The sequence below is a fragment of the Wolffia australiana genome, chromosome 4 (assembly GCF_029677425.1).
Source record: "Wolffia australiana isolate 7733 chromosome 4, ASM2967742v1".
In the NCBI taxonomy this organism is placed as follows: Eukaryota; Viridiplantae; Streptophyta; class Magnoliopsida; order Alismatales; family Araceae; genus Wolffia; species Wolffia australiana.
Genome location: NC_135838.1, coordinates 6,862,749 through 6,877,118, shown reverse-complemented (window position 1 = coordinate 6,877,118; position 14,370 = coordinate 6,862,749). Strand labels below are relative to the sequence as shown.

At 47.3% G+C, this 14,370-nt stretch overlaps 1 protein-coding gene across 1 annotated transcript; it reads right to left on the bottom strand.

Annotated features, from left to right (window-relative positions):
• Positions 1-8,656: 8,656 nt before the first annotated feature.
• CYP78A7 (cytochrome P450, family 78, subfamily A, polypeptide 7) lies at positions 8,657-10,695 on the bottom strand. The gene is made up of 2 exons (XM_078573500.1): positions 9,565-10,695; positions 8,657-9,477 (listed from the first exon to the last, which is right to left on the bottom strand). The coding sequence occupies exons 1-2, from the start codon at positions 10,558-10,560 to the stop codon at positions 8,845-8,847; spliced, it is 1,629 nt and encodes a 542-aa protein (XP_078429626.1). The 5' UTR covers positions 10,561-10,695; the 3' UTR covers positions 8,657-8,844.
• Between the last annotated feature and the right edge of the window lie 3,675 nt (positions 10,696-14,370).

The window sequence follows — 14,370 nt, the reverse complement described above, 5'->3', positions numbered from 1 at the left end:
GCAACACAGGGTGCGGGGACGGACAACGAGTATAATTCGATGTTTAATATAATGATGCAACGTTTGTAGGAAAACAACGAGAAGTACAACGGAGCAGCTGAGATAAGACGAACGCCCTGGAAGAGTTCCCGTGCGTCCCACGTACGATCAGACTCCCAATGACCCGTTAGATCAATCGATGGACGCCAACGATGCGGGTATCCTCGATCCAACTAACTACTCCTGGTAACGAGGGTGAACAGAATAATAAAGGCAAGTACTCTACCCAAACCCCAGGGTACAGGTGACGTGTAGGTCGAGCCTCGGTGGTGGAGCACGCGAGGGTATATTGCAAGAAATAATAATACTCGATAGGGGAAGGGTGTAGCGTGTGATCTGCGGACGAGGTCCGGTAGTCGCGGTGGATTGCAGCCGAATCCTTACTGGCGTGGCGGCTCGATGTCCGAGCGGCGGGGGACGAATTGGGACGGTCGATCGGCGGCGCTCCAACGGTGGGTGTCTGATCGTCGGTGTCGTCCGAGCCGGCACGGAGGGCCGGGGTAGGCGCCTCGGGCGGGGTCGGCTCCGGAGAAGGGCCGCGGCTGAGCGGTAGGCATACCGGCAGGGCGCAGACGGCGGTGAAGAAACAACGGTGCCCGTCGGGCAAACAACCCCGGCAAATCGTCCATTGCAGGTAGGGCGGTCGAGAACGTGCCGGAGTAGCGAAGCAGGCGACCCCGCGTCGGGGCAGGGGCAACGGCGGTCTAGGGCGCCGGGGTGGCGGATCGGTGGCCACGGGTCGGGTTGGGGCCGCGATCCGGGAAAGGGGCGGCGGCGTACGGGTCCCAAACCTGTGATAGGGCGGGGTGGCACAAATCAAGCGGGGACCGGACTTTTGCCTGCGGAGGGAGCACGGTTGGCGGACGTGGGCAGGCACCGAGCGGGGCCAACAGGCGATCGATGCAGGCGGCGACGGGCGAGAAGGCTGCGATTGTCACGGGCGGCCGTCCCCTGGCGAGCGTCCGCTGCTGAGCAATGGCGAGCGGTGACGGGCAGTCGGTGGTGAGCGGAGGTCACAACGATCAGAGGATGCGGCAGTGGCAGTAACGGCGGCGGCGGCGGTGAGCGGCAGCGGCGGCAGCGAGCGGCGGCGGCGGCGGCCCCCTGAAGCCCTAACGCTTCTCCTCTTGTCTCTTTTTTTGTCTTGACGGAAATGCCCTTTCGGTTCAGCATTTTTACCTTCGAGTGCCCTTACTTGAATCTGAGTCACACTGAGTCAACTCAGTGGTGACTCTACGGTACTTAAAACTGGGTCGGGCTGAGTTGACTCAGTGCGGGAATCGGTCCGTCCGCCCTGAGTCAACTCGTCCTTGACTCGGCGTCGTCTTCATTCGGCGAGGGCTCCGACGGCAGCATGAGAGGGGGGCCCCAGCAGTTTTGGCGGTGGCTAATCGGCGTCAAGTGAACTGGGGGGACGCTCGTCTGGCAGACCGGCGACTCCCTGAGGACTCCACAGGACGAACAGAGCGCACGGGTGGTCGGTCCTCTTTGTTGTTCAAGCTAGGATTGGCAGGTGGCTGTAGGGTGCTAGAGTCGGCGGTCGCGACGGTGGAGGTGTGGCGTCTCGACGGCAGCGGGAAGGCGGCGATGGCGTCCTCTTCTCCTTCAAGGGGTCTCCCCTTCTAACAAGCTGTAAAACACAATTCAACTTCTCTAATCTCCTCTAGGGCATCTCTTCTCCTTTTATAGTTGGAGAGAGGGAACCCTAGGGGCGGCTCGTAATTAGGGAAAACCCCTAATCGAGCCGTAAAATGTGGTTCGAAGTACGACGGAAGGGCCAAAACACAGAGGCCCTCAAACAAAAACACAACGAGAAAGTTCAGGAAAACGCGAGGAAAATAAATTACATACGCCTTCTCGTCACGCCGTGTATTTGAACTCCAGGTCCTTCTAATAAGCTCGAGCTTCGCGACGTGGTTGCTGACGTGTCAGCGCGGGTTGACCTGGCGCTTCAGCTTGCGGATGGTCCCCCATCATAGACCAGGGTAGATAGATGAGCCAAGGGTAATATGGAATATGTTATGTGAATTCTCCTTATAGGGTCTCACACACTAGGTGTCAATGAGAGGCATACCCGATTGTTTACATGTAAGGCTATCAAGAATAAATCTGTGAAAGTGACAATAATTAATACTCATTTTTTTCAAAATAACCAAATTTTATTCAAGGAGTGACACTAAAGATTATTTATTCCAGATTTGCTTTTTAGGAAATGGATATTTATGAGGTGATCGTTGGGTAAAAAAGCCCAACTATTCCTAGTTTGTGCTTATTGATGAAAGATATTATGTGTGGCTAATTGAGAGGGTTTCCTAGTTATCTACGTCTCCAAACAAGCATTTGAATCATGGAGACCACCATCTTGTTCAACGCATCCACAATTAGCTTGACCTTTTAGTTTTAAGGTAATGAAAGTTTCTAAATTTATTTAAATTAAATGAATTCCCTACATTGTAAAAAATATATGTCAGAAACAGGAATTAGAGTTGGTCCCAACTCTGTAAATCCAAATAATAGAAATGGGAGATTGAGTGGAATAAATAAGATGAAAAATATAATATAATACATCATGGATTGTGATATGTGTAGTTAGTAATTAATAATAACAACTAAGATATAGTATATCATGAATAAATAGAAGAACAAATACATAGTTGATAGATAAGTATCGTATTTGGTGGTGGTGATCAAATGAATCATTGAATATAATAAGTATTCGTAAACAGAAGGATATACTAATATTAAATAATATATAACAATGTAAACATAATAAATAAATATGATCTTCATTATTAACAGTTTAAACATAAGATACACGTATGATATTGATAACTTTTAATTTATAAAGTAAGATATAGATTCATCATTGTTTTAGGAATGCATTTATAAATAACATATGATGATATTTTGTGGGAGCATGTAATTTAATGAAGAAATTAAGGCAAGTTTAATATAAAAACCTTTGTTAATTAAAGTAATACATATAATGTGATGTAATTTTTTATAAATTTTGGAATTACCTATTCATAGAGACAGTTATGTTATATGATAAAGATGATATAGATCGTAAGAGTTACATCCTTTAATATTTATTGGATACAATTTCATCTCTACTTTTAGGAAAATAATTTTAGCATAAATAAGGTTATTGGAATAAACCCATTCCAAAAATAAAATTGAATCCCTGAAAAAAATTAGTGCAAGAGAAGAGTTTACCTCGATTGGCTTTGATTGATGCATAATACCATCTAATAAATGCCTAAGAGTACTCAGTGAATGTCATAATATCAATTGAATGATGTATACCACGGACCACTGGAATAAATTAAAATCCAATAATTTTATATTAAATTAAATCAGTCTTTTTCAAAAAAGTTCTTCACGGCAAAAATTGAATGCATAAGTCTCAATCAAGATTTTCATGATATCACTTTTTTCATTTATCATTTTTAATAAAATTCTAAGTTTAGATAAAAACTGTAAGATTCTTCATAAATATTTTCATAAAATTATTGGAATTAAAATGATTTTTAAAAATAAAAAACAAGTTTATATTTGAAAGTCCCTGGAGTTTTAAACTATTTTCTCAGAGGCACAATTGAATCAAATGCTTATCTGGCCTGGAAGTTGAACAAAGTGCCTTCCAGCTATTCAGATGAACCCAGACAAAATATATTACCGTAGAAATCTCTTGAATAGCTTTGTTGTATTTCTAAATTAAGCTTTCGATTAAATATTAGTTTAGGTAGAAAAACTCATATTCTGAAACGACTTGAAGTCAATCCATGGAGAGGTTTGATGTCTTCTAATTTTCCACTTTTTTGATGAAAATGATAATGTCTAATTTAAGAAGACGTTGTAATACATAGACAGAATGAAAATAGATTTAAGGTCTATATATTTTGCTATGGATCAACATTTCAAATGAAAAAATAGAAAAATATTACAAGAAATGTCATATTACTACTTTTTAGCAAAAGTAAATTCAATTTTTTGTATATTGGCTAGCCTAGTTTCATATTGGGGGTCCAATCGACACCAGATTTGCAATTTTATGTAAGCTTTTAAATGCTATAGAACCCTTGCTTTTGGCATGAATACCGCCCTCAATCTTTGATCAATTCACATGGGGTGTGTTCTAGTCCATGCATAATCATGTTTGTTTTCAAAGAAATCAAGTTTCACTATGTAACACATGATAGGGATTTCACTTTTTTATATATATTTTCACTGAGATCCCCCTGGCAAAGAAGACACAAGGGGATACATTCAAATAAAACAAAATGAAATAGATTGACAGATTCTAATTTAATGGACTATACTGACTATGTTCTTGTGCAAGTAGGATGTCACTGTCAAACCATATCATGATTGTATAAGACAAAATACATAAAAACATATAATGTAAGACAAAATAGATTCGGGTACCCTCCTGTATGCTAAAGCATAAGATTGGCCTGCTTTGCCAATCTACAGGTCCACTCAGATGATCCGCTATCTCTTGATAAATACTTAAATGACCTTTTAAAATACATACTCTAATTAACTCATTACTTCATATACAAAAATAAAAAAAGCTCTAGATTTATTTTCTAAAAGTCTAGACAAATCATAATGACCCTAGGAAATTTTGAGAATAACATGTCACTTCATTCTATAGTAAATATTGTAAAAGAAAATACAACACGAAACGTCATGTTCATGCTAGAATGTTAGAAAAATATCAAAAACAAAAGATGATCATCATTGTTTCTATCAATCCGATACAGAAATACTGGTAAATGGAGGAGCTCATCAGCCATACGTTCCCTTTACCACATGTTTTGATGTGAAAAAAGGACTCAATATTCCGATTGATGACAATGGGTTCATAATTTTCCATCGAATCCCTGGGGAGACGGCCAAATCCTAGAAGTTTGCTCTGGAATTGGTCTTTAGTTGAGAAGTTGGCTCCACAGCATGTTGTCTTGGGGCGCGAGAGGAAGAGGACGAATCGGAAATGACAAAAAATCTCAGATGATTGACCAGGATGAAAGTCGTGCCATCTCTTCACATTTTTGTTTGGACTATTCACAAGCTTTTTCGTCGAACAAGCATATTGCTGTGACAGATGAATCGAAGTTGCTGAACAGACGTCAGCTCGTAGTTCATTTCGTCATGTCAATCAATCATAGCGTTATCATCAGTCCATCCTGAACCACTGCTGTCTCTCTCTATCCCTCTCTCCCTCTCTCCCTCTCAAGAACACATACACTCCCTCTCATTCTTTCTCTCCCCTCGAACTTGCACATTATCTCTTTCGCTCTCTATCTTTATCTCTCCCTCTCACGAACACAAAGACACTCTCTCTCTCCTCTCAAGAACATATACACTCCCTCTCATTCTCTCTCTCTCTCTCTCGTTATTTCTCTCTATCTCTCTCTCTCATTATTTCTCTCTTTCTCCCCATCTCTCTCTCATTTTCTCTCATTCTCTCTCTCTCGTTATTTCTCTCCATCTCTCTCTCTCATTATTTCTCTCTTTCTCCCCATCTCTCTCTCATTTTCTCTCTCTCCTCTCAAGAACACATACACTCCCTCTCATTCTCTCTCTCTCTCTCTCGTTATTTCTCTCTATCTCTCTCTCTCTCATTTTCTCTCTCTCCTCTCAAGAACACATACGCACTCTCTCATTATTTCTCTCTATCTCTCTCTCTCATTTTCTCTCTCTCCTCTCAAGAACACATACACTCCCTCTCATTCTCTCTCTCTCTCTCGTTATTTCTCTCTATATCTCTCTCTCTCTCTCTCTCATTTTCTCTCTCTCCTCTCAAGAACACATACGCACTCTCTCATTTTCTCTCTCTCCTCTCAAGAACACATACACTCCCTCTCATTCTCTCTCTCTCTCTCTCTCGTTATTTCTCTCTATCTCTCTCTCTCTCTCATTTTCTCTCTCTCCTCTCAAGAACACATACGCACTCTCTCATTATTTCTCTCTATCTCTCTCTCTCTCTCATTTTCTCTCCCTATTCTCAAGAACACATACACTCCCTCTCATTCTCTCCCTCCCCTCGAACTTACATATTCACTCTTTCGCTCTCTGTCATTATCTCTCATTCTCTCTTTCTTTCTCTCTCCCTCTCATGAACACAAAGAACACTCTCTCTCATTCTCTCTCTCTCATTTTATCTTTCTCCTCTCAAGAACACATACACTCCCTCTCATTCTATCTCTCCCCTCGAACTTACAGGTTCTCTCTCTCGCTCTCTATCTTTATCTCTCTCATTCTTTCTCCTTCTTTCTCTCTCCCTCTCACGAACACAAAGACACTCTCTCCCGTTCTCTCTCTCTCATTATTTCTCTCTATCTCTCTCTCCCTCTCATGAACACAAACACACTCTCTCATTATCTCTTTCCCTTTCAACACACTCAAAACATTCTCTCTCGAGAACACCCACTCTCTCTCTATTACTATCTCTCTCGTTCTCTCTTTTTCTCTCTCTCCTTCTCACGAACACGTACAACCTCTCGTTCTCTCTCTCCCTTCGAACACAGACACATATTCTCTCTCTAGAACAGTCACTCTCTCTATCTCTCTCTATTACTCTCTCTCTCTCACAAACACAACGACGCTCTCTCCCGTTCTCTCTTTTTCTCTCCCCCTTTCGCGAACACATACACACACTCTAGTTCACTCTCTCCCCTCGAATTCACACATTCTCTCTCTATCTTTCTATCCCTCTATATCTTTCTCCTTCCGTATCTCTTTCTCTACCTTTCTCTCTCTCTCTCTCTATCTTTCTCATTCCGTTTCTCTCTCTCTACCTTTCTCTCCCCTTTCTATCTTTCTCATTCCGTATCTCTCTCTCTACCTTTCTCTCCCTCTCTCACTCTCTCTATATTTCATCTCTCTCTCTACCTTTCTCTCTCTCCCTCTATCTTTCTCATTCCGTATCTCTCTCTCTACGTTTCTCTCCCTCTCTCTATCTTTTTCATTCCGTTTCTCTCTCTCTACCTTTCTCTCCCCTTTCTATCTTTCTCATTCCGTATCTCTCTCTCTACCTTTCTCTCCCTCTCTCTATCTTTCTCATTCCGTATCTCTCTCTCTACGTTTCTCTCCCTCTCTCTATCTTTGTCATTCCGTTTCTCTCTCTCTACCTTTCTCTCCCCTTTCTATCTTTCTCATTCCGTATCTCTCTCTCTACCTTTCTCTCCCTCCCTCTATCTTTCTCATTCCGTATCTCTCTCTCTACCTTTCTCTCCCTCCCTCTATCTTTCTCATTCCGTATCTCTCTCTCTACCTTTCTATCCCTCTCTATCTTTCTCATTCCGTATCTCTCTCTCTACCTTTCTCTCCCTCTCTTTATCTTTCTCATTCCGTTTCTCTCTCTCCATCTTTCTCATTCCGTTTCTCTCTCTTTATCTGTCTATCTCGACGCAATTATTTAACTTCAGTTGATGGCCAAACGGGCTTCACGATAATAAAAAAAAGAAAAAACTAAAAAGACTTGCAAAATCATCTCTCTCTATCTCTAACTCTTACGCTCCTGTCCGATCATTGGTCACATCTCCACTTCTTTACATCTTTTCGGCCGTTTTCTGGGGATTTCAAATCTCTTTTTCTTCTCCCCACGAAACTGAACTCTTCCCCTCCAATTATTTACTTTCCTCACAAATTATTTTTACCCATAAAACCCATCTCTCTCTCCTAACATCCTCGCACTCCATCTATCTCTCTCTCTAAGTCTACGGACGGCCCAGTACAATTAACACGTCACCTTCGCGGTCAGCATCCCCTCGTACGGCGAGCTCCAATCCAAAACAGAGTAGCTGCTACGTACCGTCCACGGTACAGTGCACTTCGTACGCCAGCTAACTCCACAGGAGTAAGCGTCACTGGAGCTGACGTGGGCCTAGCAGGGCCCACCACGTGGCAGCCTCTCCCATCGTGCCCATCTCTATCTCATGTGAGAACAAAAAATAGTCCCTCTTTGCTTTGACTGGTGCATGCCACGTGGACAAAAATTCTTTGTCTCCATCTGACTGTGCATGCCACATCATCATCACAGAGAATTTATTCTCAGCGCCGCCACATCGATGTAAGCAAGCCACTTGGTGGTTCATTAAACTGCCACGTTTACTAGTAGTTTAGATGAGCGTTTGACGGTCCTTACCAAGTCCTGGTTTTGAGCAAATACCTAAAATTCTGACACTTCTCATAGAAAGTTTACTAGTTAATGTATAACAACAAATTAAGAAATCTCATGGTGTTGGTTAATTTGACCACTGTGCCTTTGCATGTCCTCTTTGGGTCTTCCTCTCTCCAGACCTCTCTTTCTTTTCACAGAACTGTCAAAAAGTGTAGCAATTAAGTTAATGTATAACATCAAATTAAGAAATCTCATGTTATTGGTTATTTTGACCACTGTGCCTTTGCATGTCCTCTTTGGGTCTCCCTCTCTCCAGACCTCTATTTCTTTTCAAAGAACTGTCAAAAAGAGTAGGAATTGTATAACATCCCAAGCAAGGACAAGAAGCCTTAGCAGAGAAGGGAAGAGGAGCCAGAGGCAGAACAATGTGGAAATGACTTGAAATGCAAAATAAATATTTAATAATTTACTCTGATCTCAGCCTGATTTGACCCTTAAACCTAATCCTGTAAGATTGGACCGGGCCCCTGTCCTGAATGTCCAACCCTAAGGAAAAGGAATATTATTTTAAAGGAAGCCTGAGGAAAAAAGGGGAAATACCAAAACTGGGTCTCACGCATAGATGATAGACTGCACTCAAAAAGGGAATCAGAAAAAGAGAGAGGATCCGACAGTCAGGTGGCGGCAACGGGGGCGCGAGGCAGGGCGACGGCGGCGAGGGGATTCTTCATCTCGAGAGAGAGCTTGAGTTGCTCAGCCAGGTCAACAGGCTCGCCAGGGGCGGGACGCCACTCAAACCGGTGGACCAGGCGGCCCACCCAGAGGCCCACAGTAACAAGCCCGAGATTCTTCCCGGGGCAGACGCGCCGCCCAGCGCCGAAGGGCGCAAGCCGGAGATCGCTGCCGCGGACGTCGACATCGGCGCCCCCGTGGGCTGGGGAGAACCGTTCTGGACTGAATTCCTCTGGACGAGCCCAGATGGACGGGTCATGGGTGATGGCCCACATGTTGACCATGGCGGTGGTCCCGGTGGGGACCACCATCCCGTTGCCAAGGAGGACATCCGACGTGGCAAGGCGGGCCCACGACAGCAGCGGGCCGGGCGGGTGTGCCCTCAGGGTCTCCTTAACCACAGACTGAAGGTACGGGAGGCATGCCACATCAGCATCGGTGAGCTGGCCGTCCGGACCCACTGCCCCGTCCAGCTCAGCCCGGAGCCGTGACTGGACCTCCGGGTGCAGCACCAGCTCAGCCATAGCCCACTCCGTCAGCAGCGCCGTCGTATCCGTTCCCCGAAATATCATCTCCTGCACGCACAATCCAAGATTATAAATCCGAATCGAATAAGGTTCTTCCACGGGGAGAATCGTATAAAAGAGAACGGAGAAACGGACCCAGAGAACGGCCACCATGTCGTCCTCGTCGAGCTTGTCATCGCCGTCGAGGGAGAGGAGAACGTCGACGAAGTCGGCGGCGTCGGGCTCGGCGAGGTCGCGGCGGGCTCGGTGGTCGGCGATGATGGCTCGGACCAGGGTGCGGACCTTGGCCACGAGCTCGGCGCAGCGGGGGGAGACGCGGTCGGGGTCGAACCAGGACCCGAGCCAGGGGAGGTGGTCGGACCAGTTGAAGGAACCGAGCAGCTCGAACCCTTCCCGGACCATGGCCTTGATCTCGGCCGCCTCGCGGTTGCCGTCGGACCAGTCCTCGTAGCGCCGGCCGAAGACGCTGCCCATGATGCCGTTGAGCGCGGCCATTTGGAGGTGGCGCCGGAGCCGAACCCGGCCGTCGAGCCGCTGCTCGGCGAGGACGGACCCGAGGAGGGCGGCGCAGTCGGCCTGCCGGGCCGGCTCGTGCGCCGCGATCCGGCGCGGGGCGAAGAGGTGCGACGCGGCGACCCGGCGGAGGAGTCGCCAGTAGGCGCCGCTCGGCGCGAACCCCATGGCGCGGCCGAACATGAGCTCGCGGGCCGAGCGCTTCAGCGGGCGGTCCGCCAGGTGCGGGTGGGCGAGCAGCTCCCGAGCCACCCCCGGGTCGGCGGTGACCACGGCCGGGGTCGCGCCAATGGAGAACGCCATGAGCTGCCCCGCGCCGGGGATGGCTCGCGCCGCGGCCGCCAGGGCTCGGTGCGGTAGCCCGGAAGATAGCGTTAAGAGACTACCCAAGACCGGCAGCCCGCGCGGGCCGGGTATGGCCCTCGAGCCGCGGCGCGCCCGCCCGCCCGCCCACGCCCCCCCCCCTGGCGTGCACGCCCACGCCACCAGCCCAGCCATTAAGAACGCCGCCAACAGCGATAACAAGACCCACCCGTCACATAGCTTATCCGCTCCCAGCACCGCCGGCACCGCCACAACCCACCACTTCGCGTCCGCGCTTGCTCCCCCGCTCTCCATGGCCGAGACGAAGAGAGATAGATAGCTCGATACGAGGAGAGAGAGATGGTCTAGAGAGAGAGATGTTGAGCGAGTTCGGAGACTATCCTCCGAGTTTTTATAGCGAGGAGGCGGGCCGGAGAGGGAAAGTATTTAAGGCGTGGGAGAGCGAAGCGGCGGGCTCGAAAGACGATGTGAAAGGAGAGAGAGCCGTGAGCGCGTGGCGTTGTCGCTATGAATTAGAGTGATTACGCGGGGATTTCGCTAATCTCCTACTGGGTTGGTTTCACCGTAACGTAAGAAAACGCTGTAAAGTCGGGGTAATTAAGCGATGGTTTTAGAAAGATTGGGTAGACTCGGGTAAGGAGGGAAACAAGCGGCGGTCTGGACGAGGTTTTATCGCATGGCCATCGCGCCGCTTGGTGCATTCTTAGAAGCCATGCGATAATTTTGCCTTTGTGCCCCCCGACTATAGTTTAATAATGAGCGATATCGCAAAGTCGTTTTATTTATGTGATCTTGGGGGGAATGGAGTCGTCTTCAGAGGCGAGAGGCGGTGGAGAGAAGGCAAAGATTTGGGCCCACGAGATCGAGACTTTTCTTAAATGGGAAGAATTTTCCATGTGGGATCAAGATATAAAAGAATGCAATAAGGGCAATATCTTGATGTGCGTGGAGATGGATGTGGGGTAGTCGAAGGTTCTTCCCCTGGTAATCGAGTAGAGAAGGCCGTGTAATCAATGGCAGATCTCATATTACGCTTGTTGGCCGGATAACTAATGAGGCTTTTGGATAGACGGGACGGCTGTCAGCTCATGGCATTTGATTTTGATGGGAAACGGCTGGCATAGTGTAATGGAATGGTTTGGGTAACGGAAGAGAAAGGGACATGATGTTACTGCCGTTTTTACTTTATGTTTTGAATACTTTTCTTTTTATTTCAGTCCAGAAAGAGTCATAGGAAATGCTATAAAATATCCCTTCTTTATTGTGTACTCTGGAGAATTTTGGATAGAGTTGCTTTCGTCCTCTTCATCATAGTAGTTACCTATCAATCTCCACCTCTGCTTACGTGCCAAGACAGCCACCTGCACAATACTTGCCTGTAGCCAGCTTGTGTCTATCCTGCATGTCCATGTAGTGAGCACATTTCCACACATCCACCTGCATGCTACTCACATGTAGCAAGCATGACAACCCATCTTTGCATGTCACTGGTAGCATGTAGCTCGCGCTATACCTGCCATCCACATAGTGGTATCACTTGTTCCCTGGTAAATCCATTGCTAGTTTGCCCAACCCCTGAACACTGTCAGGTTCTTCCTCATCTGCACCCATGGGCACCATCATCCTTGTCATCACCATCGCCATCTTCACAGTTACCTTCCTCACCGTCATCTTCAATGCCACAGACTTCACTTTGAGCCGACATCCCGTCAGTGCTGGCACCACCTCAGCTTCTCTCCAATCTCTACCAAGACACTCGTTGGCCCGGCTGTTGTCACCGTCCGCATATGATATCACCTCTATGGCGCCACTGACTCAAATATCCTCCTGACCAGCTATTTAATTCCCTCTCCCTCTACCCACCAATCTCCCTTCCCTTCTCACTTTCTCCTTCTTCCTATTTTTTCACTCTATTTTTCTGTCCAAATCTCTCCCTTCGTCTTTCCTTCTCCCTCTCTCCCTGTACCTGCCTCTATCTCTTTCCCTCTTACTCTTTCCCTCTCCCAATTCTCTCTTGCAGTATATCTCTCTCACTCTCTAGCTCTTCGTATTGGGTCATCGCATTGTGACCTACAACATTGCACAAGAAGAGACAAACAACACCAATATGCACTGTACTTTGCACTATTGGTTTTGACCCACACCTTTACCCGATGAGGATCAAAATATTTTTTAAGGAATTGAGTGAGATAATCTTTCGTCTTCTTTCACTGGAATTTTTTTCTTCTATTGATGATATAAATTCAATTTATATCCAAGTCCATTTTTCTTAGTTCTTATAGGCTCCGTCTACTAGTGGGGCCCGCTCGCAATGCTAGCTGTAGATAACTTTTTGTGGCTTTGTGCAAGGTGCGGTGCAAATTTCATGCCTTTGTGCAGGGCGCGGAAGGCTGGGGGAGGAGGGCGGGGCAGCAGCTGGGAGGGGGATCTCTCACTCTCTCTCTTCTCTCTCACTCTCTTGTCAGCCAATCAGCGTCTAGAAGGGTACGCCAATCAGCCCCACCCCTCCCTAGGCCGCTCGCACCCCCGCCCAGCCGCTGGCCCAGTCCTCCCCTGACTGCCCGTGCCCCCTCCTAGCTGCCGGCCCACCCCTCCCTCAACCGCTCGCACCCCCTCCCAGCCGCCGCCCAGCCCCGCCCCGCCCCGCCCCTCCCCCGCCCGCCCATGCTTCCTCCCCGCCGCCCGCGCCCCCTTCCAGCCGCTGGCCCACCCCTCCCCCTGCTGCCCACACCCCCTCCCCGCCGCCGCCCTGCCCTCCTCCCCCAGCCGCACGTGCCCCCTCCCCACCGCCCGTGCCCCCTCCCCCTCGCCGCCACCCCCCTTTCCCGCCGCCACGCTTCCACCTCCCCCACGCCCACCGCCCTGCCGCCCTCTTTCGCTGATGACCGCCCCCCCTTCATGCTTCCTTGGGGTGGCTCCATCGGCTCGAGCGGCTCGACCTCCGGCCGGCTCGAGCGATGACATGGAGGGGGCGAGGGGGGAGGGGGAGGGGGTGGCGGCGGAAAGGAAGCGGGCGGTCGAGGGATGGGCGGGGCGGTGGCAGGGAGGGGATGCAGGAGGCAGGGGGAGGAGGGCGACATGGCGGCGGGGAGGGGGCTCTCTCACTCTTTTGCCCGCCAATCAAGGGCCAAAAGCGCACATTTATATCCAAGTCCATTTTTCTTAGTTCTTATACGCTCCTTCTATGAGCAAGGCATTGACTGATAGAAATTATGTGGCCGTCAAGCCAATCACACTACCATATTTATTTAAGTTCATTGAATAATTTTTTTATATTCATTATTATTATGTGTGATGTTTATAATGAAGTACATGAATACGTGCAACGACTTAGTGAATTATGATGAGATCATAATACAGTGATCACTAGTCGTTAAACATATATTCTAAATATTCCTACTCGATGGATAGTCGAGACGAACATCAAATTATCCGGATAGAATAGCACTAGCTGATAATGTGGATATTAGTGTGGCAACACTAATGATAAATATTGGGTGCTCTTTGGAGAAGAGTTCACTAAATTTATCCATACGAATCCATGAATGGTATTATACCTAAACGCCAATCAAATTGACTCAAGTCACGGTTGTATGAGTGATCCAATGACCTGAGACATCAAGGACATCTCGTAAGTGGACGACTACGTTTTGACTATGACTTACTAGCCTCTAATCATGGGATTCAAATAAGTATAGCTCGAATGTAATAAGTGATGAAAAAATATGTGGCCGGCAAACCAATCACACATTCCACATCTCGTTCAATGTTTATTAATGCGACATATTCATTATAGTGCACGTGTGATGCTTATAATGAAGTCCATGAATACATGATCAGACTTCGTAAAGTATGATGAGATCGTAATATTTAAGCATGTGTTATAAATATTCATATTCGAAGGATACGTGAAAAGGACATCAAAGTATTTTGATATAATAACACTATCTAGCCTCACTCATATCATGAGTATGGTCGGTTTTGTATGTTGGGTTCTGTGATTTGGTTCATCCATGGAAAAATACGTTCCATGGATGCGGAAGCGTGGTCGATCGATTCTCAATCGATCTATAAAATAAAACGTTTGTAGTACCTTTTGGGGAA

Excerpts from the sequence above, each read along its gene's own strand:
- CYP78A7 (XM_078573500.1), bottom strand. The coding sequence starts at position 10,560 with ATGGAGAGCGGGGGAGCAAGCGCGGACGCGAAGTGGTGGGTTGTGGCG. Across the intron at positions 9,478-9,564 it reads ACATGGTGGCCGTTCTCTGG|GAGATGATATTTCGGGGAAC; the intron begins GTCCGTTTCTCC and ends TTGTGCGTGCAG.